Source organism: Epinephelus moara, chromosome 14 (assembly GCF_006386435.1).
Source record: "Epinephelus moara isolate mb chromosome 14, YSFRI_EMoa_1.0, whole genome shotgun sequence".
NCBI lineage: Eukaryota > Metazoa > Chordata > Actinopteri > Perciformes > Serranidae > Epinephelus > Epinephelus moara.
Window position 1 is genome coordinate 28,812,713 of NC_065519.1, and position 25,832 is coordinate 28,838,544.

At 39.4% G+C, this 25,832-nt stretch overlaps 1 protein-coding gene across 3 annotated transcripts in view; it reads right to left on the reverse strand.

Annotated features, from left to right (window-relative positions):
* LOC126401259 (serine palmitoyltransferase 2-like) overlaps positions 1–24,739 on the reverse strand; it is a 39,112-nt gene extending 14,373 nt beyond the window's left edge. For all 3 annotated transcript variants that reach the window (XM_050062409.1, XM_050062408.1, XM_050062406.1), the window contains exons 1-10: positions 24,401–24,739; positions 21,159–21,353; positions 17,083–17,237; positions 15,101–15,249; positions 11,682–11,806; positions 10,752–10,845; positions 8,821–8,926; positions 7,655–7,874; positions 6,511–6,637; positions 1,251–1,386 (exon numbers count right to left, since the gene is read on the reverse strand). In XM_050062409.1, the coding sequence (XP_049918366.1) occupies positions 1,251–1,386; positions 6,511–6,637; positions 7,655–7,874; positions 8,821–8,926; positions 10,752–10,845; positions 11,682–11,806; positions 15,101–15,249; positions 17,083–17,237; positions 21,159–21,353; positions 24,401–24,553 (1,460 nt within the window). In that variant the 5' untranslated portion in view covers positions 24,554–24,739. The remainder of the gene's footprint in view (positions 1–1,250; positions 1,387–6,510; positions 6,638–7,654; positions 7,875–8,820; positions 8,927–10,751; positions 10,846–11,681; positions 11,807–15,100; positions 15,250–17,082; positions 17,238–21,158; positions 21,354–24,400) is intronic.
* Positions 24,740–25,832: the final 1,093 nt, after the last annotated feature.

Here is a 25,832-nt window from a genome sequence, read left to right on the forward strand (position 1 = left end):
CGGTGGGTGGCGCAACAGGCCAAAACACAAATTCAAAACATAAACATGATTTGCGGACCGTAATTTTTTCTTTTTAAAATGCGAATATTCTGGCTGTACTATTGTTGTTGGTGAGATCAGTGTGTTATATGAACATTATTCCTTAGTCTCTGTGACATATTAGGAGGATTTTATGACTATTTGCTTTATATTTCTTACATATAGGTCCTTTAAGTGTTTTTCAAAAAATTCAAAATGGCGGAAAATCTATATAACCGAAGTTATGGGTTCTTGGGGCAAATTTGTTCCTCATGAGGAGAGGCATCTCTATGCAAAGTTTCATGTCTCTACGACATATGGGGCATGAGATATGCCCATTCAAAGTTTGCAATTTCAATCGGTTGCTATAGCGCCCCCCTTTGGCCAATTGATGTAATATTGCTTCATTCGCATCCTCCCATGAGCCTCTACCACTGTGCCAAATTTCACATGGGTTGACCAAGTCAGTGAGGAGAAAAACGTGGAACAGACACACAGACACACCCACAGACAGAGTTTTCGTCATCATATAGTAAGATAAAAATAAAAAAATAAAAAAATAAATAAAAAGAGGATTTGGTTGGCTTAAATTTGATCATATTCAGATTTAAAAATTAAAGTCGAAAAATTTCAAATAGCAACATCTGCGGTTCCGAAGACAGGACAGGCAATGAAGCCTTGATGCAACTGAACCGACTTCTGGCCTATCACAGCACAGTCTGTCGGTCATATGATCCAAAAAAAGGGGCTGGAAAATTGAAATCAATGGCAAGCCATTTAAAATGTTCACTTTAATTTTTCTGAAATTTGAATTTGACTGATGGTCCACTTGAAATAAAGAATTAATAACAAAAAAACAAATGAATAAATTACTAAAATATAAACAAAAATCTTTAAAATTACAAAAATTCAAATTCAGGTTTTGAAATAGCTAATCAAGAAATATCATATTTCAAATCCTAATAGGTGAATTTAGAACAAACAAGCAACAAACAAGACCAGCTTATTACACAATAACTATATTGTACATAACTGTTATGTTATAGTACTTTTAATGTAAACACAAAAGAACAAAGCAAATTCCTTGTAAGTGAAACATACTTGGCAACAAATCCTTTCCTGATTATGATTCTAAACAAATTCAGACACACACATCAAGTTTCAGTAGCTGTTAAAATGTGAATACTTTTGTCTCTTATTTGCTTCCATACAAGTCAAAGCTCAGGGCTCACCCTATCTTGGCGGGCATGTAGAGCATCATGGGTACGACAGGTGAGTCCTCGTTGCCGTAGATGATGAAGCCCATTTCTCGAAGCCTCTTGCGGAAATAGACTGTGTTCTCTGCCAGCTGTCGCACACGTTTACAGCCTTGGGATGAGAGGAAGACATCTTGAAACATGAGAGCTGACAGCAGTTGCAAGAAAAGTAACCACACTTCTATCAAATTTTTGCGAAGGATGAATTTTAATGATTTAGTTGATCAGCAGTGTGCCAAACACTGGTTACCTCACAGAGCTGTACTGAATGTCCTTCATGTTTATTCAGTACAATTTACAACTGAAAGTAAAAACAAAAATGCAGAAAGAAATACTGGATTGTAATGAAATGTCTATAAAGTGCCAGATTCAAACATGATTTTTCTCTGCAGATTTCATCTCTCTGGTTGGAAAAAAAAGTCTTTAGATCTCTTAGTCTCTAGCGCTTTAGAGCTAGCTTGATTATGCTTTGAAAAGTAGGAAAAAAAAGAGGGTTGACAAGCAGCTCAAAACAATCACATTCATGAGATGACTGTGGGAAAACATCTGAGTGTTACAGCATTCAGGCACCATGGGGAGATCAAGTTTTTAGTTTCTCTATAATGTTTTCCTTCTCCCACAGGCGATCAGGAGATTCACTGCTTTCTTTGAAAAGCTATGTTTGCAAGACTACAAACTTTGTTAGTTCGCTCACAACTTTAGTCATAAAACTTTTACACGCAGAATGTTGCAAAGACATACAAGTCCGGAGTGTGTTTTTCTGACCATACAATTGATAGAGTCTTTGCCAGCAACAAAAATGACAGTTTTGGATTTTAAAAAATAGCACAAAGGACAAATCTTATCAAATTTATCTGAACGAACCTTGCAATAATAGCGGAGTGGAGGGGAGATACTATTGGGGCTGTACGATTTGAAGAAAAGGTCATATTGCAGTGACTGTGGACAATTATTGAGATTTAGGATATAATAAACAAATTAGTCTACTTCAGGCTTACTAAATTCGTGGCCTGTGGGCCATCTCCGACCCAGAAGCAATCTCCGAGTAGCCAAGGATACATAACTATGATATACCGGTATGACAACATATAGCATCTGGAAGTAGCTGACAAGCTTCCTTCCTTCATCTCACTTCCTTCTCACCTTCGTAGAGTTACACATGTATAGCACTGTTCAGGTAGAATGGATGGATCGGTTTAGCGACACCGCCAATCATACCTTTTTTCTCATGTTTTCATGTGTGATGCAGTTCTGACCGCGTTTAGTAGCTTTTAAAAATATCTGAGCTGTAGTTGAAAATTTTAAAAGCACTCCCTTTGTCTTCACCTACACACTTTTCTTTGACCTCAATGGAAAAAGTCATGAGATAAGTTGAGGTGGGAGAGAGAAGGAGGGAGGGAGATACTTGTAGAGAGAGATAAAGTCTGTTACTGGTTATTGTTATTGCCACTAATGGTCCTGATAGTAATAATGGTATTGATAGCACTGATACCTCTTTTTTGTCTGTTTCCGCACTTTGTGATGTGCCTGGGTCAGACATATGATCAAATACATCTTTTTGTTTTTTTGTTTTAGTATACGTTTTGGACAAGGCTGCTAAAAATGTCTGGCTCTTCTATATTTACTCTATATTTTAATATCCGACCAACTGAATCTGTATTTAAATAGCTCTGATCTACTTACTTGATTATCAGGGAAAACGCATAGATTACTGATAACTTTGAAACGTGGATTTCCCAGCTCAAGAAAGGACAGCAGGGGAGATACCTGCACACCAATGTAACTAGGCTAGGACGCCACAAAAAGGTCCATAGGCTGCCATCAGTGTAAATATATTTTCTTTAAGATATCTGCGCATAAAAAAGGTGCTTAAAGTGCAAAAAATGATAAAGAGAGAGTAAATAAACAGACTATTATAGACTATTTTTGTACTGATCTTAGCCTGTGGAACTTTAAGTGGCTTTCCAACCCAGTTACATTGGTGTGCAGGCGTCTCCTCTGCTATCCTTGTTTGCCTATTGTACAGACACACCCAAGACAAAATTTTTTTGTTGCCCTAAGTAGGTGCAGTTTCACAGCAGCCCTAAGGCTTATTTCTCAACTCAAACATACAAACTAAATCTAGCATAAGAAAATACAAAAAAAAGTACAGTACTACTGTTTTCTTATTATTTGCAAAAAATACATAAAGAACAATAAGAACAAAAATCTTTTTCAAAATAAAAGGCATTTCTGCAAATTCCTAAATAAGTAAAAATATTAAATTAAAATAAAACAGTCTTAACAACCAAAGACATTTGAGCAAGATGTGGCATAAAAATAAGAAATTAAGTTACAAAATGGAGCATACTTTGTAGAACTAAAAATGAAAGTGGTTATACAAGTGCTGCTTTACATTGTTTACTCAATCAAATCTAAACCACTAAAACTGTTGTCTATTCTACATTATTGTTATAATTACCAAGTTGTACTTCTATATCCTCTTTCTAAAATGTTCCAGCTATCACTTCAGAGGTTCTTTGCCAAAAAAAAGGGAAAAAAAGCCAAAAGCTGTTTTTATGTGAGTGTGCACTACTAGGGGAACCACCAGGGCGTGTGAATGTAAGTGTTAAGTTCAGCATTCACTGCGTCTCTTTATATTTTTGTATTTTTCATTAGTTTTTATTTTGTTTTTAATTTTTGTTTTCACTGGGGTTAATTTTAGATTAGTTTTCAAAGTGAGTTTGCTCATTTGAGTTTAGTTTCAGTGTTTAAAAATGTTTATTTTTAGTTTATTCTTTATGCGGTGTAGTATTGGTTTTAGTTTTTTTTTATTATAATATGGGTGGTATTTGTCAGAGGTAAGATTTAATAAGTTCAGAATAGGTATTACAATACAGACACAGCACACATCGCAGTCTCAATAAACACATGTATCAATTCTCTCTTTGTGCATGTTGTGTTAAGAAATTCGACTAAACTGACAAAAACATAAACTAAAGACATTTCCTGTATATTTCATTTTAGTTAGTTTGTTTTGTAACAGTTTTTTTGGAATATCTGGTCTTTGATAAGAACCACTGTGATGGTGAGTCTTTCTTAGATTCCATTAGTGCGCACTGACACCCAGTGGCAACTGATGAAAAGTACAGCAGCTACGATTAGATTCACTCAACTCTGACAAACCAGACAGAGGCATCGCTAGTCTGATGGTTATCACTCTCAGTTTATTTTAAATGATAAGCTATGAAAGTATCTGGGCCTGTATTCACAAAGCTTCTTAGTACTAAGAGTTGCTCCTAGTGACAAAATTCTAAGGAAATTCTTAGAACTGTGATGTTTTCTTAGAATTTCCCCTTAAAGTTAAGAGTAGGTCCTTGTAAAGACAAAAGTTATTCACAGAGCATCTTAGACCTTAAAAAAGTCCTAAGATCAAAAAATGTTGGGAGCAGGAAGGAGGACTTTTAAAAGGCTAATGAGTTTCTTAATCAGGATAAAATGGTGGACACACAAAGACCTTGGCAAAATATTCTCCAAATGCTGGATGACAGTGAGTAACTGAAATGCTACAGATCAGATTGTGCAGGGATAATATTAGTAGCTGATCTCATTGGGGATACACACATAATGCCAGAAATAAAATGATCACAACAGTGCAGCAGTGATGACTTTTGTCTGTCTCAACCTTCCATCAGCAGAGTGATCACACCAACAATGACAACACTTTCAGAGTCTCACGTCGTCACGCAGTTCATTTCATTGCCACTGGGTGTCCACACCTTACAGGCTCACAAAAGGGTGTGTCTGTGACAACCAATCACATCTGTTAAAAGAATGCATCAAACCTAGCAACTGGGTCAACCACACCCCCTAAGTAAGATAAAAGTTTCTGTCTCTTCCTTGTTCAGAGTTGCTCTGAGAACTTTCCTAAATCACTCCTAGGCTAGGACTCCTACTTAAAGTTTTTAGGCCAAGTTAGAAGCTCTCTAAGAGTATTCTCAGAATGTTTGTGAATACGCCCCCTGATGTATGATATTCACTAAGAGTCTCTGTTGGCTGCTTCATGTGTAAAATGTCTGACCTTGTCATGAGCCCCTCTCTCTTTTGACATGTCACAATAAATGAACCTTGGAAGGGTCCTGCTTGAGCTGTAGGCTACTTTGATACCACTTGAGCCTTTGACGCTGTTTTAATAAAACAATTCTGCTATAGTATATTACTTCTGAGGACATGAGGGGGATTGTTCTTGTGGCTGGGATATCAGGACTCAAACAGATTATTATGCTATTAAATTATCATAAGATGACATTATCTATAGCATTGATTATCGCTGTTATTTCTGGGACAATATACACCGATCTGCCAAAATATTAAAACCACTGGCTGGTGAAGTGAATAACACTGATCATTTTCTTACAGTGCAATGTTCTTCTAGAAAACTTTGGGTCCTGACATTCATGTAGATGCCACTTGACACTGAACACCCATCCAAACAACATTACAGACCAATACACCCCCTCATGGCGACGGCACTCCCTGATGGCAGTGCGCCCCCTAGGCAGGATATGAACCATGCCACACCACATAAACTGCTCAGGAATGGCCCAAGGGACGTGACAAAGAGCTCAAGGTGTCAACCTGGCCTCCAAAATCCCCAGATCCCAATCCGATTGAACATCCATTGGGCATGCCGGTACCTTAACTCACAACCCACAGGACTCAAAGTATCCTTTGACAACGCCTTGGTGCCAGACAGCAACACACCCCCAGAGGTCCTGTCTCCATGCCTCGACAGGGCAGATGCCCCACCGCAAAAGGACTTAGCTCTGGCCTGGACAAAGACCTCTGGGGTTCCAGTTTGTCCCACACATGCTCAATCAGATTGGGATCTGGGGAATTTGAAAGCTTGGTCGATGCCTTGAGCTCCTTGTCACACTCCTTGGGCCATTCCTGAGCAGTTTTTGTGGTGATAATGTTGCAATGAGCAGGGGTACTTGGTCTATAACAATGATTAGGCGGGTGAAGTGTGTAAAGGGGCTACCTCATGAATGCCAGGACCAAAGGTTTCCCAGCAGAATATTGCATTGAAATGCAGTCATGACAGTAGTCATGGTAACAGGCCTAATGAGGACCCATCCATTAAAAAAACTGCTTCACTAGCGCCACTAGGTCAAAAACTCTACCTTTAGTATATATATATTTAAAAAAAAAAAAAAATAAATAATAATAATAATAATAATATTGTTGCACCACTCACCTATTGTTGTGCCATCCTCTCCCATAATGCACTTCATAGAAGTGATGATTTGCTCAACCACAGGAGGAGACATGGAGGTGGCGTAGACCGCACTGTGGGAATGGGAGCGCAGGTACTCAATAAGCTCCTAAACCCAGCAGATACACAGAAGATGTAAGTATTTGTGCATGTAAAGCTTTAATTACTCTACAATCTCTACAACCATGGAGAGTTCAGGACTCTTTGTAAACGAGGCTTGGAATGGCTTCCTTTAGATTTACTGCCTGCTTTAGTGTGAAGAATAAGAGCATGCCCCTTATTCACTGCATATGCATTAAAACAAACAAGAAAAGTTGGTTATAATCATTTAAATGTCAAAAGATCATGGAGAATGTGCTGTTTTGCACAGATTGTAAGAATGTAACAGTCTCTGTGTCCAATGCAAACTGCCATATATGCAGTAAAGTTGAGAAAAATGTATTGTACTTCTGATGAAAAAAAAGCTCCAACAAGATTTTAAACTACCACCCTTTTTGACTATTTTGTTACAACATTTGAAAGACATGCAGGTTATTAACACTTTTCTGTAAGCTTATCCTGTGACTTGATGACACATTCCTAGACTAGTGATTCATGCCTCAGTGCTGGCTTTCTTTAAAAGTGAAAAAAAGTCTCTGTGAGAAAGCAGTGGAGGTGGTGGGCGAAGATGACAGGGTGTCACAATCTCTTCAGCCTTTCACAGAGACAAAAAAAGTTGTTTATGTCTTGAAGTCAAGATTCTTTTTTAACCCAGCCTTTTGTTTTGATAAGTCCATGTCAGGAAACAGGGCTAATATGTCGAGAATGCAGCATTCATACACTGCAAGGCTGTTAATCCACATTACAGAGATGACAGGTGTTCATTTTATTACACTTAAAACTTTGTCACCTGACACACTAACCCCTGATCTTGAGATACTGTTTACAACTAAAGCATTCTCATTAAGACTGCTGTTTAGCCTTGTTTACCTAGCTTGTAAAAACACTAGGTTACTGAACTGGAAAAGCATCCATGTCTTGTGACTCTACACGCCTTTATCTCTTACAAGTCATCTTTTTTTATGACCCTGCCTTCAACAATAAAATGAAACGGCAATAAAATAAACTCATAATCCTCCATCCTCACCCTTTTCCCTGCGATGTATCCCCCTGCAGCACCGAAGCTCTTGGTAAATGTGCCCATCAAGACGTCCACATCACAGGGGTCTAGGCCAAAGTAATCGACCACACCTCTCCCTCTCTGCCCCAGGGCCCCTATGCTGTGGGCCTCATCTAGGTAAAGGTAGGCCCGGTAGCGCTTCTTCAGGGCAATCACTTCTGGCAGGCGCACTACACTGCCCTCCATGCTGCAGGGAGGAAAAGGCAAAGTAGAGGATGTTGCCAGTGTCAAGTAAATGTCCTGATGTGTTCAAGTTCAGATTTTCCTGGTATTTCACCATCTGTTCTCCACTCAAGGTCATAGTGACACTGCTGGGACCTCTCAACTGTTAACACACTTTATCTTAAAGACAACTGCACGTCTCAAATTTAATGTTAACATATAAAGATATAACTCATTAAAATAGTGCAACAATGTCAAATAATTTGCCTGCACTTTGTAGCTGCAGACTGCTATATAGTGCAGCTTCTTGCGGCACCCTTCCGGCAGAATAAAGAAACCCATCAAAGTTGCTCAGTGTGTGTATAACCAGTAACAGCTAACCAAGCACTGAATCAGCTCTGGCAACCAGCAATCCAGTCCCAGGAGTGTTGTTACTGCTGAATCTAATGGAACCACATGAACCATCAACACAAGATAAGAGCTGCTTCTGGAAGCCTGTTTTTTGCATGTGTTTGTGTAAGACTCCTACTGACATGCATGTTCTGCCCAAATTTTAAGTTAATACGGAGAAATGGCTCAAAAAGTATAGAACTTAAAGCAAAAATCAGCTACCAGTGTACAAGATCTGATGAAAGTACTGTGTGTGCTGTTAGTCAGTGTTGATGTTGAAACCAGGAAGGAAATCATGGAGATTTTCAAGGTGGTAATGCCTATTGTTGCACTGCTTTAGGGCTATGACACTTTAAGCATTGATAAAAGTGAATGCTGTGAACACTGATGTCCCTGGACTCACTCTCAGCACTGATAACACCCCTTTTGTTGTGTTTTGCACAATGCTTTACCATTTGAATAACCCCGAAACACAAAGCTCAGAAGGTCAGAAGAATAAAGACATTCTCTACAACAAAACTTAAAGTGCCTGAATATTTTTTTATCAAACATCTATTTTGTGAAGAAAATGGGTATGCTACCTGTAAATGCCCTCTACCACAATGAGGATCTTCTTCCATGGTCTGTGAGTCCTGGGCTGCCCGTGGACTATGGCCTCTCTAAGCAGTTTCTCAAGGCTCTGCATATCTGACAGGAACAAAAAAGAGTTACAGAACAGTCAAAATGAAACTTGTGGTTAGAACAGTGGTGGCAGAAAACCACTCGCTGTTTTTTTGTCAACTGGGAATTCATTAGAAAAAAGTGAGACACCCATAAACACAGTTTCAATACACCCACAAACAAAGTTTTTATTAAAAACATAACAATCAAATGAAGGCAGATTCTTTAACAAAGTTGCTCTTGTTTTTAGCACATTAGCCGTAGACTGTTCTGTACTGGTCAGAAATCCTGCATTTTAGCAAAAAATGATAACAAGTCACATGTACTTGTGAATTAACTTGGGGATTTGGTTTGTTTGTTGCAATAGCTGGAAAGATTAGCAACATTCAACAAGTTACCAAACTAACTCACCAGTAAAAACAGACGAGTAACACGCTCTAAGTGGCAAGTTGAAGAGTTTTGGCTAGTTAGCTGGTAGCTAATGGCTAAAGATTAGTAGCAAATCCTTCACTGCTAATAATACCCACAAAGTAATTAGCATTAAGATGCAAGCTTTTTTTATGTCAACATTATCATTATTGTACAACAAAAGATGAACCAGCTGGATTTTTCGCTAAATATGACGTCAAATAATCCAACCAGATTTTCTGTGAAAAAATTATAACAAACAGCGCGTGTATGTGACAGCTGCAGAACAAATGCTGTGGCTAGTTAGCTTAATGGCTATGGCTATTACACATCTAATAGCTTTTTTTCTTTTCTTTTTTTTTTTAAATTACACCCAATCTATTACATTATATTTCATGTATCTCATGTTCTATGAGAGGAAGAGCTATTTTTGAGCCACCTGAATGCATAAACAGCTAGCTAGCTCTTCTTCTCTGTGTTTGATATACAGAGAGCTGTTTTTGTGTGGAAATAATGAAGCTTGTGTGATGACTTTTTGAGATTTGACATGTATTAGATAAAGCACGGGTGTTAATAACATTAACAAAGGCTATTCTTCTGTTCTATTCAAGTGTCTCAGTAAGCCATGACAGTGAGCCAGCCTGAACAATACCAGAACCCTGAAACTGAAGCAGCTATCATTCATTTTATATTTTACCCCTGTGCTTTTCCTACTGTAGCGTGTCAAAATATCTTTTCAGAGAAGTCTGTGGCCTCACTCAAAAAACAAAAAGGAAAAAACATATGGTTTCTTAACTTTTTATTTAACATGTTGGCTGACTTCTAAAGTAACACAACAATCTGTGTTGGTTAGGCTGTTCAGAATACTGTAAAACTTCAATTAATAGCCCGGGCTATTATTTGCTTAAATCACTGAACTCAACCAGCCTATATTTGGGGCAGGCGTCTATGGGACAGGCCTTTAATTCCTTTCACACAAAACTGTTGCTCAGTAAGGATCAGGAAATACAATCAGATTGGCATTTATCTGTCAAAATTTGTAGCCCCACCAGGCTAGTAAAAGGGACTGGGCATTTAATTGGGACTTTAACGGTTTTACGGTACTCAAATTATGATACAAAACTGACTGCAATATAGAATGCAGACCTAACCTCCCAGTAGTGTGTGTGCATTGTAATGTATGTCTGAAACTGTGTAAATCAAAATGATGACATCACCATTCAGCAGTGACATACAGCACACGGAAGTAAGAAGTAAGAAAATCATTATCGCTCAAAGCGCATCAATGTCTGTGATGATTAAAAAAATAAAAGTTATAGAAAGAAGCAAAGAATGAAGATAGACTGGGGTACTGACAAACAGAAATAAAAATGAAAATAACTGTAGCTATAGATGCCAGTGGGAGACATACTTATAAGAGAATCTATTGTGATCAGAGACTCACTGTTGTGTTTGAAGACTCTGATGGTGGCCCCGGAGAGTCTGGCTCCCAGGACCAAAGAGGCGTGGTTAAGTTCATCACTCAGAATCAGGCAGCCCTGCAGGACACCAGACAAACTTTAACATGTAGAAATGATTCATACATCTGATTTGTTTTTATCCATCTGAGGCAGCAGATAGTGTTACTGACTTCCAAATCACTTTAGAACATATTTTCCAGCAGCTGGTAGGTCTGGTGAGTGGGTGGAGTATGGTTTTGTGTGTATAAAACTGATATTTAAGGAAGTAGTTGAGTGACCACTGTGATGTTGAAAATGTACATTTTAACCGATGAGTTTGCAACATTTCACAAGAACAAATGAATTTAAAGCTGCAGTCCAACCCTCTTCACTGTTGGTTACCTCTCACAAGTTACAGAGTGGAAACAAACTATGTGGTCAGGTAGCTACCTGCCAAACAACACCAGCAGCAATGCGACAAAACAGACTGCTCTGAACTCTTTGTTATTTTCACTCTGACAGCCACCACGCCAACAGGAAGTGTTTGCTCCTGATATGAGGCCAGAGAATGGGTTTGTGGCTCAGTGTTCTCAGTGCTGCTGTTGATCTGTGATAGTGTGATGTTGCAGAACTGTTTTGTTAAAACTAAATGTACTCTGTTAACAAAAGTGCCTGGCAGAAAACATATTTCATCAATGGCAAATACACGAGTGCATACACTAACACAACCTTAACATTCACATAATGTACAGAGAGTGACAGTGTGACAGAGAGAAAGAAAAGAGGAAACAAAGTGCTGTGACAACATCAAGGAAATCTGACAAGGAAACAAATAGCGAGCCAAAGAGTGGAGGCAAGAAATGGAGGGTGCTGCAGTGTGCTGCAAGAATAAATCGCAGCCCTGCCCAGGAAACATTGATCACCTGCGCTCTTACCTTGCCAGCCAGTGCTGGTATGTTCATGGAGTTGGTTGCAAAACCCATCCCAAATGCCATGGCTGACTCCACACCCAGGAACTTAGCCACAAGTTTCTCCATCTCCTCATGTCTGTCCAGGTTACCTGAGATACAGGATATCATCATATACACACAGCAATCAGAACCTCAAAGATCTATGCTAACATGGACTGCTTGGCCAATGTCAAAGGAATGGTTTAGTTTTTGGGTTTTTTGTTGTTTTTTTTACACTTTTTCACTTTCTTGCTGAGATACCACCAACATATCTATCCATTCAATATTAAAGGTATACTGTGCAGGATTCCCCCCCCCCCCAAAAAAAAACCAATGTATAAACTGATACAAAAGCAATCCCTCTTAATCATCACTTATGACCCACTGTAAGTCTGTGGTGTTGTACTTATTTGCAGAAACTCTCCCCTCTGCCTGTATTTTCTTATTTTCATACTCTGCTATCACTGGGATGTTTCTGGGTGTATGCCCCCCAGCCAATAACAGCGCACAAGTGTGGTCAGGGCCTACCAGGTGCCAGACCATAATCAGCAGGCATCTAGAAGGAAGCTACAAAAATTGTGGACGGCAGCGAAACAACACAAATATAGTGAAGCAAAACGCCATGCAGACAAAGCCCATTCCAAACTGAGAATGAATCTAGGGTTCGCTTTTACTTTCACTTTTGCTGGCGAGTGAATTTATAATGGTAACTAACAATTTCTGCATAGTATACCTTTAAGCTACAGCCAGCTAGGAGATGGTTAGCCTAGCTTACAGCTTGCCTGGCTCCACCCAAATTTCAAAATGCCTTCCAACACCTCCAAAGCTCTCTAACTAACATGTTGCATCTCGTGTGTTTAATACATACAAAAAACAATGTGCAAAAGTGACAACATTTGAGGGGTGGTACACGCTTGACTATCTCTTGGGCAGGTACAGTGACTTCCTGGAGTCTTGCCATCACTGCCAGGTTGCTTTTACACCTCAGATTTTGTATGAAATAAACAAACAAGATATGATGTGTTAATAGTAGGGCTGTCAAAATTGCTCAAAAATGACGTTCGAATATTCCTTCAAAAAATAACTCATAGGTTCGAACCATTCAAGTTTTTTTCTTTTCGCATTATGTCCACAAGAGGGCAAACTAATACAAGGAAACATACTTGTATATGTATTAATACAAGGAAACATAACTACTTGTAGGTATTTTTATTTCAACATAAACGTCTTTGAAAACATTTACATACCTACACATTAAAACACATAAAACAATTATCTATAACATTACGTTATAAACGACCGTGGACCTCTCACTTGCCCCCCCCCCCCTCTGACCCGTCAGGCCACACCGCCCGCGGAAGTGCTGCGAATAGCCTCGAAGCGAAGCCAGTTTCCTTTCGGCGCCCATGTTAACAGATTGTGTCATCCACACCGGCTGCGCCGCGCCACGCAGCTCCGTGGCCAGCTCGCGCCCTGCAGCGATCGTATCGGCGTCTGGTCTATTTTCTGCGAGAGCCGCGAGCAAATGTGTCAAGCCGGGTGACGGAGACAACAGCTGGGAGCAGAACCGCTTGTCGACCAGCGTGGAGAAATGCGCGTCTGATGTGAACGGAAGTGCTCTGGCTCGCGCGAGAATTTCGGTGCGCTGCGCTTTTTTCCTCCACAATTGAATATCAATTTTCACATTCGAAGGTCCTTTTTTTTCAAATTCGAATTTGAATTCGAATTTAGAATATTCGTTGACAGCCCTAGTTAATAGTGAGCTTAAGCTGTGCTAGTTGGTGGATATGTTTATTTGCAGAGAGAGCCAGGCTAGCCTTTTCCCCCTGCTTACAGTCTTTATGCTAATCTAGGCTAAGCTAGGCTAACCAGCTGCTGGCTGTAGCTTCATATTTAGCGTACAGACATTAGAATGGTCTTGGCCTTCTCAATTAACTCTGGGTAAGAAAGTTAAAACATACTTTGCAAAATGATAAACCATTTCTTTAAGTTACTGCTTCTGTAGCTAAAAACTGTATATCTTTCAAAGCAATCATCAAACTTTCATGAGATGTGACCTCATGAAGTCAATCTGTCTCTTAGAGCTAGGTTATATGTCATCTACTGTTTAGTGCATCATCTCAATAGATGTAAAACTGACTCCTGTTATGGAGCACACACAACTGCACTCAACATCAAAATGTGGGCTTCTCTCTGTGTGGGGAGAGAAATGTCATTGGTTGTTCTCTATAAGTAAAAATCTGCTGACCATATGACCTGTTTCACCTCCTCCAGGGTGATCTGGATCTTATAAGACTCGCTCATACAGACTCTTGGACACACTGCTTTCAGATATTCAGCATTGTCCTGGATTTTTTTTTACAACTGAACTGAAAGTTTGAGATTTATCCAGAAAACAGATTTTAAACTGTTCCTATCTGATTTAAACACAATTTATCTGTGGATTATTTATTTTTATTCATATTTTGTCCACGTTTTAATTGCAATCTTGTGTTATGACTTGTCTTTTTAAATCTGGCTATTTTTTATAGTTTTATTTCACATTTTGTTTAAACCAGATTTTTTTTTGTACTTACTTGAAATAAATAGTTTCTTCCGGAGAAACCGGACACCTTCCGGAGTTAAAAGGCTGAGGGAATAGTTTGACATTTGCTGAGGGTTAGATAAGAAATCTGACACCACTCCTGTATGCGTATGCTAAAAGTAGCTGGATCCAGAAGCAGGTTAGCTTAGCTTAGTACAAAGACTGGAAATAGGGGAAATCAGCTAGCGTGGTTCTGTCCAAGTGTAATAAAATCAGCCAAATGCATTTCTGAGGCACCCCAATGTTGTGTCGTGCATTTAATTTAAAAAAAAACAACAGCGTTTGCTGTGTAGGAGTAAAACTAAGTATTAAGGCCACTTTGAGAAAAAAATTGGAGATTTTATAACAAAATAAAAAAACAGGAATAAAGTTGTAATTTATTGAGTATGAATTTACGAGTTTAGTCACGTAACATTACGGCTTTTTTCTTGTAAGGTTTTTGTAATGTTACGACTTTTTTTATTAAAATAGTATGACTTTATTCTCCTTCAACTAGAACTTTATTCTCCTAATATTACAATATTTTTTTCCAAAAAAATTACAACTTTATTATCGTAATGTTATGACTTAACTCTCTATTATCTGAGATATTTTTTTTCTTCAATGTGGTCCCAAGACTCCTCCGTACAGGAGAGATTAAACCAGGATATCAAATGATATTTGCATTGTGTGCTTAGGTTGAATGCATCCACTGTACCACTAAACAAACTGGTCTGTGATGGCATCTTTACTGTGGTGAATTCATCCCTGCATTCCTGCTGTTCATCTCCAGTGATATCAAAGGTCGTGGGTGTATCTTTGTTTTGGCGTGTGTTCCTACCGATCTCCTGCCTGGTGCTTGCAACTCCGACGCCGTACTTCATGGTGACCTCGGCTGCAGACTCAGCACATGGACCCGTGTTCTCAGCGAAGCCGAGGTAATTATATGAGCCCAAGTTAATCACATCCGGCACGACCCGGCCTGTGTAACTGGAAGAGAGACAGAAGGAGATGAGGAAACAATCAATGGCAGGAAGCTAATGTGTTTTGCAAGTCTACTGGTACAGTTAATAATGACTGGTGCAGCTAATGAAACGCTAGATTGAGGTGAAGTGAAAAGCTTCACAGCATGACAGTCCTCTTTGTTTAACCTTTATAATACCGAGTGGCATCTGCCCTACTGTTTGATGCAGCTGTCCCTCAAACACGAGTGACAGGAGTCAAAATAAAAATGCTCGGTTGGAGGGATGTTCATGTCACTGACAGTATAGTATGTAACACAAGTTTCAAATTAAAAATGATTTAATGCGTTCACACTCTGTCATGTCAGTCACATATGAAGAATGAATAGATTAGGGCCCTATTTATCTGCTAAGAGATGTGTTTAAATTTGCAACTCAGGGTTTAGAGCAACGCCTGGCTTCATGGCACTTTACGTAATGAAGGTCCAAATGTGTTCAATGTAGTTAGGTATAGAGATTTTAAATTTGGGAACCAGAGAACACTTGTATTTGGCTGGTACTGAGTATTGGCCAATACCCTGAGTCCACGTACTGGCAATGTTTCTCCATATGGACTGTTTATCTGTCGCTTAATTGCAACTGGTCAATACTACTTGGACTACAAATGAAAACAAGAATGCTTTCAATAGCAGAATATTGCCTACAGATTCTGCATACATATGCAGATATCTATTTATAAGTATTAGGGTACTGGAAGTACTGGTAGTATTGGGAGAGATGCATACCCAAATTACTCGATAATAAAAGTCAAGTAAATTCAGTAAACACTCTGAGTTCGGATTCACAAATGTAAACATCTGCTGGTCTTCTATGACAGTAAACTTTGGGGTACTGTACACTAGGGGTGGGATACTAAACCGATTTTAAACCTGTTGCAATATATTGAGTATTGAGATAAAACATATTGCGATATATTGTGATTTATTACCTTTTTCAACTGCGAATTATGTCCCAGAAGGAAAGTTTGTCAACATCAATAGTTGTATTAAATAAAATAAATTAGTTACCTGAAAAAGCAACTGTTTATAGAATTCTAGTAAGCTACTGAAAGTTAATTTGTATTTGTAATATTAATCATTTATATAATAAAAAAAACAGATACTTGGTGTCTGTGTAACAAAAATATTGCAATAATATGTTGTATTGATTTTTTTCCCAACCCTTACAGGACACCTATACTGTTTTCACAGACATTCAGGCAGATGGTAGATGCCAGACAGGCAACACTTACTGGGTGGCACAGGAAAAACAAACTGTCCCATGGAATGGCAGGATGGTAAAACCAACACGCATGATGATATGTTGCTACAGGGCAGGGTTGGAAATTACCAACGGCCACCTGCCAAATGCTGGTAAAATATACAAGTGGCTGCAAGATAAGCTTCACTTACCAGGCAAAAAAATGATGGTAATCTATTGGGTGGCTGATAAATTTTGGAATCCACCAGCCATGGTGGCAGGTTGATAAAAAAGTTAATTTGCAAGCTCAAGATGCACTTCCCTTTAGTGCCAGTTTCCTCTTTCATACAGCTTAACAACATGGAATTGTATATGTCTGCTAGCAGGTTCGGTTCATAATTCTGCTCAGTTACATTGTAGATTAGTAACATTATCCAGTCTTTTTTTCTAATTAACACAATGTCTCACTTGTCTTGGTATTCATAGGAGAGAGGGCAGGCAATACTAATCCTTGACAGGGGCATTAACCATACAGCACACTTCCCTTTGTTACTCCTGCTCTGCCCCATGTGTCTGAATGCCTCGTGTTTACAGTCTTGAATGAAAGGTATGTCTTTCTCACTTAAAAGTCCAGTTGTAGTCATGGGAGGCTCGTTCCATCAGGTCCATTTTGGCCCCTGGTACGCTGCATATGGGCCTGTTCCAGTTGTCTCTTATACGCATGTAGAGGTTTCTGGTGTAAAAGTTCTCAAAATCCTGGTAGAGCGGCACAAAGTCCTACACATGGGTGGATAAAGAGAACATGATGAGGAGGAGTAGAAACGGGTGCATCAGCTGAGTGGCAGAAAATGTAGGAATATCATTCTTGTTTTATGAGTATAAAACCAAACCAAATATCAATGAACTTTAAAGACCTACATGCCATTCATGCATTTGGAAAGATTAAAGCCGGGGTGAGCAGTTTTATTTTGGTGTCATTAGGCAAAAATTCCATAATAACATTTGAATATGTTCTAATTCAAATGGTCTCAGAGAAAACTACACTTCTGCACCTCCTCTTGGCTCTGTTTTCAGGCTTTAAAAATTTTGACCCATGATGGGAGACTTTGGCCAATCACAGGTCATTTCAGGGAGAGGGCGTTCCTATTAGCTGTTCTACAAATGCAGATGCGCGTCCCTTCAGATGGTGAAAGCCTGATTCAATGGTGGAAAATCTTGCAGAGAAAGTTGCTATTCCAGCATTGGCAACAACTACCTACACTGCAAAGCAACCAAAAAAAGTAGACAGACTTATCAAAAAGAGGGTCTGACAATAAATAAAACATGTGTCAATATCAGTGAAGTATTTCACAGATGAAGAGAAAATGTTGCTAATAGTTTAGCCTTCTGCTAACTGGAGCCAAAGGCTCATGGCTGCAGCTTCAAGTTTACGTTTATGTTGCTAACATTACCATGTCCCCCACCTCACTCCCCACTGCTACAGACAACGTCACTGGGAGGAGAGCGGGCAGCAGCCCCAAAAACTGACCCCAATTTGCAAATTCAGCCAACACAAACCCCAGCTCCTGGGGATTTGGACAACCCCGCCTTCTTGCCAGATTAACAAACTTTCTGTTGCTGCCATTACACAGTTTAGGCCTGTGACTGCAGCTGGCCATCAAACCACAGCGACACCTGGTACTGGGGGGTTTTCACTGAACAATTTTTAGCTGCTACAGCCACCAGCTGAAGGTCCATTCTGGAGCTGCTGCCTGTTCTCTTTGTGGCTTGATGGCCATGTCTTGTCTTATTTGTGGTCTGATAAACAGAGAGAGAAAGGGGGGCGAAAAGGGCCTGGGCAAATGTGCTGTAGGCAAGTCAACAATAAAACAAGATTAAATAAATCAATCAATGTATGGGAAACACTGGATGACTGTATGAAGTGTGTACACATGCTGTGACAATCTGGTGGGAGGGGCTTAGGACAAAGAGGCAAGAAGAGAACTGCAAAGGCGTGTGCATTTTCAAATTCTGCTTCTTTTTTTTTCATTTTCCAGATTTCTGCCTATCCCAGCTTTAACTGGAGGGAATTCAATCCCTAGAAATAATCTCTAAATTTCAACATATGACTCAGGAAGTTCATTTTCCTTGGTTCTTAGAGGAAACGTCCGCGGGATATCCTTGGGGTGATTTAATGACTTCCTCACGTCTATCCCACGAGCTTCCTTTCCCCAACATAACCAAATACTTAAAAACAATGGGCCTCATTATCAAAAGTTACATAACGGGTTGAAAACAATCTCAGTGGTCAAGGACATGTTCCAAATGTGCTGATAACGCCACCATTAGCTGTGAATTAACAAAAATGCAATCTTTAGTGCACATTCCACTGAATTGTGAAGAAAAGCCATGACAACTTACTGGGAACATTTTAAATATTATACAAGACTCAGTGAGTCTGCATATGATAAACCAGGAACACTAAATCCTGTCTGAACTGCTGAATGTTTCAGCAAATACACAAAGACTTTTCTTGCAATCTATTTCCTGTTTGTAATATTGTGGTTGACAAGATTACCTCTAACGATATGAGGATTTGTTTACCAAATGTATGCTTCCTCTCCAAACACCAAGGTTGAAATATGAGAACCCACTGCTTCTAGTGTTGTGAAGCGTTGTGGTGTGCAAATATCACTTTGGTTCAGTTTGGTTAACAAAACAACAAACAGATCAAGTCTAATTTTCCATTTGTTATCTCTATTGTTTCTACAGGAACGAGGCAAATGCCCAGTCACCAGGCAACAAGTGCTCAAATCAATTCCAGTCAACACCTGAAACCCATCTGGCCTTCTTTTCCTCAACAGCAATTATCCTCATAGTGTTGTCACTGTGCAACCAAAACAATCGTAACATTCCAGTCATTACAGTATAGGCAAAGTATGCTGACTGCAATGCATGTGTCTGCTGTTAGAAACTATAACAGCATGTTGCTCATTACAGACAAACTGTTTCTAAGATACAGGATAGGGCTGGGTATTGTTTTAATATTTACCATACTAGTACCCTTACAGTGATACTGATACCAAAGAGTATTTCATTTGATTGCGTTTTTTTCTTGGAGCGGAAGCATTCTGTTGTGTAAAATGCCAGCAGACACCGCAGGTGAGTAGTGCAGCATATTTTTGAACATTTGCAGCAGTGGGTCAGTCACACGTTACATTAAATTGAAGCATGCTTGTGGTCATTGGCTGTGAGCAAAATCATAACCATTCTTGTCTAGAGCACAAAAAGGATCAAATGCAGGTATCTTCTGACTGGAGGAGTTTTGATACTACTTGGTACTGGTTTATTCCAGTTGACACCTTAAAAAAGCATTGAGTACAGATACCCAGCTCTAAAACAGGGTGTAAACTAGAATTATTGCCTTGCAGTTGTATGCATCCACGTACCAGTCAAGTCTACAGTTTACATCCATGTCTGGTGTCATGTCACCAATTCAGTACCTCACCAAATGTCTCCTCTTCTCTTCCTGAGTTATGACACTGAATAACAGCCAGGGAAGCGTTTTGAGAACATAGTGATGTCACAGTGATTCAACCTTTGACCATCTGGATATAAAATGTCACAACTTTTTTGAAATTTTATTCTATGAGACATTTCTGTGAAATTTTGTCATAATTAGTGTATGAATTCTTGAGTTGTGGCCAAAACATGTTTTGTGAGGTCACAGTGACCTTGACCTTTGACCATCAAATTCTAATCAGTTCATCCTTGAGTACAAGCCAACATTTGTGCCAAATTTGAGTTAGTTCCCTGAAGGTCTTCTTGTGATATCGCGTTCATAAGAATGAAATTGATGAGGCCACAGACAGTGACCTTGACCTTTGACCACCAAATTCTAATCAGTTCATCCTTGAGTACAAGCCAATGTTTGTGCCAAATTTGAGTTAATTCCCTCAAGGTCTTCTTGTGATATCGCGTTCATAAGAATGAAATTGAAGAGGCCACAGACATTGTCCTTGACCTCTGACCACCAAATTCTAATCAGTTCATCCTTGAGTACAACCCACCGTTGTGCCAAATTTGAGGTAATTTCCTCAAGGTCTTCTTGTGATATTGCGTTCATAAGAATGAAATTGATGAGGTCACAGACAGTGACCTTGACCTTTGACCACCCAATTCTAATCAGTTCATCCTTGAGTACAAGCCAATGTTTGTGCCAAATTTGAGTTAATTTCCTCAAGGTCTTCTTGTGATATCGCGTTCATAAGAATGAAATTGATGAGGCCACAGACAGTGACCTTGATCTTTGACCACCAAATTCTAATCAGTTCATCCTTGAGTACAAGCCAATGTTTGTGCCAAATTTGAGTTAATTCCCTCAAGGTCTTCTTGTGATATCGCGTTCATAAGAATGAAATTGATGAGGTCACAGACAGTGACCTTGACCTTTGACCACCCAATTCTAATCAGTTCATGGTTGAGTCCAAGTTGACAGTTGTGCCAAATTTGAAAATATTCCCTCAAAGCGTTCTTGAGATATTGCGTTCAGAAGAATGGGAGGGATGTATATACGAACGGACGTACAGACAACCTGAAAACATAATACCTCCAGCCACAGCTATCGCCAGCACGGAGGCATCAAACCACGACCACTGTCACAGCCGGATGTGTTAATAGATAAATACAACACCATATTGTGTCTGCGGCTTCTCTCACCCTCTGTTCCTCCTTCTCCCTGGCGATGTGGCACCTTTCAATCTTCCAGTGACGCAGAAAGTCTCGGAGGTAGCCGAAGATGGTCAGGATGCCGTAGCCCATATAGGTGAGCACTGCCACCAGCATCGGCGTCTCCTCAAAGGACTCAAGAAAGGGTCGGATGTACAGGCCGCCATGATGTGATGCTGCGTGGACCTGGGAAACGTGGAAACCAAAACATCATATTAAATGATAAGGACAAACCTTTGGCAAATGGACATGGTGAGTTTTCATCTGATTTGGCCAGGTGTCATCTAATTTTCTCAAAAATAATAGTGTCTTTCAGTGCATATTATTATTTCTTTATATTTTGGCTACAACAATATACTTTATGTTGAAACATGTAAACTGTGGATATGACATGTTAAAACCCAAAATGTTTACAGCTGAAAAGCTTAGAAATATACACAATCTTTGAAGTCTTTCAAATCAGCACAAACAAAATGTAAAGATAATTTATTAATATATTTTTTGGAGCCTTAGTCTGTATATTCTTGCATGTAAACACTGTAATCTGTTTGCTGTCAGGTTCAGTAAATAGTTCAAGGGCAGTTTCATGTACACCAAGTTACAAAGAGAAAAAAAGCCATTGTTAAACACAGCAGGAAAAGCACACAAGTTAACACTGTCTCCATGTTTACAAGTCTAGCCTGTAAGAAATTGCACTCATGCCTTGGCTGGAATAAAGTTTCACGTTTGGAATACCGTTGATATAAACACACGTCTGACTTCCTGTGACTCCCTCTCCTTTTGTCCTAACGAGAAAAAAACAAAACAGTTTATCTTTTGTTATACTTGGCCGAGGTTTCTGTAACTCACTTAAAGGCGACTTCTATGAAGTCAAATTGGAAGTGGGGGGAAGATGTGAAAGTATTAGCTCTGCTGCAACTGTACACCAGCTGTACAGGAAAGAAAACACTGGGTGACAAATGCCAGGGAGGAGGATTTGACTGCCAAATAAGGGAAGGGCTGCTTGTGTTGAATCTGTGTACTTGGAACTAAGCGACCCACTATGCATTAATAAGCTTTACATGCATATAAAGAAAAGTCAACATGTTTCCCAGACAGAAACTCACCACCCACCACACACGTTATGAAATTTTGCCTTCCCATCATGCGAGTTTCAGTGCTCATGGCTATTAGGCACTACATGTGACCGGTCATGCCTCTTTCTCAAATACCTTACAGAGCAGCAATGCTGACATCTGCATGAACCGTAATCAGCTGACGTCCAGTCACCAGGCACTCAGTTTTTTAGCTGTCCCAGCTCAGTTTATTAAAACAGGAAGAACAGAATGTTTCTCCACCAGCAAAAGGTCTGGTGGTGACAATAACCTGTCAACAGTGTGTTTCTATCTTTATTTTTCTTTTACATCTCAAACTAGAATTGGTTTTGAAAAATGTCTCTTTGCTAAATGTTAAACCACCAACTAAGACGCCAGTTATTAGCATCTTCCTAGCTGCCACTGGACATCAATATGGTGTCAGAAAACGTTGGACTTTTACATCAGATGTTCAATTTTGGTTGGAATGAAAATCTGGTTGACGATATTTTAAATGTCTAATGATGTTAGAATTTCACATTGAGTGGATATTAATATTATGATGTTTTGCAGACGTTTGGTTTTGTTCTTCATACCTTACTACTGAATGTCTTTATTTTACGTCAAGATGATGTTTGGAAGATGTTGGATCTTGGTTATTTAAGAACACAACCTAAACCAACAAAATTTCAATGTCATCTATCGTCAGTATTCTTCATCAAATTGAAGTTAGTCACCTGACATCACAACCCAAATTCAATAAAATATCAATGTATAATAACGTTGGTGTCCAACTGGGTTACTTTGTGTTTTCTGTTGATTGTGCAACCAAATTCCTTTATAAAAAATAAATAAATAAAAAAAAAATCCTACACACACACACACACACACACACACACACGTCTGAAGACAATTTAAAAAAATGTTTCTACATTTTTCATTTTAATTAGCAGTGCAAAATTCAGACGAAACACCTCTCTATCATAACATATCCGTGAGTCTGAATGCTCGTGTGTGTGTGTGTGACAGCATGTCATCACATTGTCTGAGGAGATCTGTTAATTGGGACAACTACAGAGGGCACACCCGAGAGTGGAAATTTCATTAGCCTTTTAGGAAAAAGCTGTTTCTCAGCATTCATGCAGTCTCAGTGGACAGCTCTAACTGAACAGGTGCACAGTGTCTCCTTAATCACTAACACTTCATAACTCATAACACTTCAGTGTTTCTTTTAGTTATAAAAGGAGTTACCCACTTCAGGAAAATGGAATTTTTCCAAACTCCTGCAGCCAAATATGTGCCACTTCTGAGACTGCAGGCAAAAAACACGCCCTGAAATGAGTCTAAATATAACAGAATTTCATAGTTTGATTTGAGACCAAAAGGAGTAGCCAGTCTGCACAATTAAGTATAAACAAAAAACACACTCCACTTCCCTTAAGACTAACACACACTCAACTGATAAGGATGCATCCAGGCAGAAACATGTGACCTGTCCAAGGTTAGTAAGTGCATCATTTGATATTTCATGATTTAAAGCCTTTTTGAAATTGTTATGAGTTACATCATCCCCAGTTTGAGTAATCAAATCAAGTGGTGCTACAGCTAGATCTCTTCTTAAATTCGGCATACTTATTATGCACTGAACAGTGTTAGAATTTGGTGAAATGTCAACTTTCAAAGTTGTCACCCGCCCTTTTTTAAACAACCCCCTCCTATTAAACAGCTAAGGGGGCGGTGGAGCGCAGTATTCATAAAATTGAGATATTAATATATTCAGATATTTTTTGGTGAAAATATGATTGTGCCGAATTATGCAGCGTTCCGTAAAGATTCAGAGACAGCTTTTGATTAATGTTTTGGGGAAGTGTATAACATTAAAAATCAGCGAAAACTCTTTAAAGTAGAGTATTTTTAACGGAGTTTGGTGTTTACTCTGTTCTCGTGAGAAGCTCGATGACAACAAACTGTCAGATAATCAGCAGCAGGACTCGGTCAGTATGAAAGCTGTTACCGTGTCACCTCCTAATCACGCACGAGCTAATGAAAATGACAGCAGTGACAGTATCGACCGGGTGTTTCCGGGTCCACATAGCAACCTTCATAGATGCTTCCCCGGCTTCACCAGCCTCTCCTCTCCCGTCCCATCCCGGGCCTCACCTCCTCCTCCTCGGGGTGGCAGTGGTGCTTGGGCTGCCGCTCATGGCAGCTGTGGAGGCTCTTCACCAAGCCGTTTCTGTCCAGCTTCAGTCCGTTCCTCACACGCTGACACACATCCCCGTTGGCTGGCTTGGTCGCGGGGCTCTCGGTCATTGCTGGCCAACGATTGTGGAGCCGCGACGGTAACTTGCATGTAGGAACACGGCGCCTGCCTGCGGTGCAAGGCGGTGACAGTATCCGAGCTGGGAACGTTTACAACCACACTACAAACTCTCTCACACACTCAACACACACATAACAACACGCACACATATAACACGCACTCTGTGGAACCTGAAAATCCAGACGCCGAATACCGGAAATCAACGCCCATATATAATATCGGAGCATGCAGGAGGGGGCGGGGCCACGCGGTTGACATGTACGGAGGGCGTGGCTTGGACATGAACTTGATTCACACTTGAATAGTTTATGATGTTTATGGCACTTTAGAGTGGGAAGAAATAAACAATGAGGCGGTGTTTTGTTGGATATCTTTAAAAAAGCTCCACAAATATTAAGATGATTGAATAATTAAGGGCATCACATACTGAAAAAATGTCTTGAGATTCTTGATGTTTGAGAATAGTCCACATTTTCATACTATCTTTTAAATGTTACAATTTTGTAAAAATTCTCAGCTGTGACCCTTACGGACTAAAGGAATATGAATAACTTACAGAGTAATTGAGGAATGGACACATAATTTGAGTGACTGCCACCTTGGAAATATGCCTGTTTTCAAAGAAGAACTGTCATTAAATTGAAAACTGTGCCATTGGCTATATACGCCCTTGAAAAATGCAAACCCATTTCCATCATGCTTTTCTTTATTTTTTTGTATAGCATATATAATTAAAGTATATGCTTATTATAAATAAATCATAATAAACTATTACATTGTTAAATCAAATTAATAATTTCTCATTTTCATTGGTATTTTTTGTGATATACACACATGCAATGATGATTGCTAGGTAATACATATGTTAAAGTTATCCAATGTCAAGTCTCTGATCATGTGAAGAGACAATATGTGCACGATAGCGTACACTATGCACTGGGGCCCATCATACCATAAAGCTCTGATTAATAGCCCGGCTTTTATTTGCTTAAATCACTGAAATCAATGGGCCTATATTTGAAACCGGCATCTATATGGGACAGGCCTTTAATTCCTTTCACACAAAAATGTTGCTCAGCAAAGATGGGAAATACAATACAATACAATACTGGTTTGTTTAAACGAGTATGAATATTTCTTGTTTAAAATTAGGCTTCAGATAATATATCTCTTATGAATCATTAATTTGATCTAGCTCTGACAGACAGCTCATCACAGAGAGAGAGATACAGCACTCGAGGATTACAGCACCCAGCATACGGACAGAAC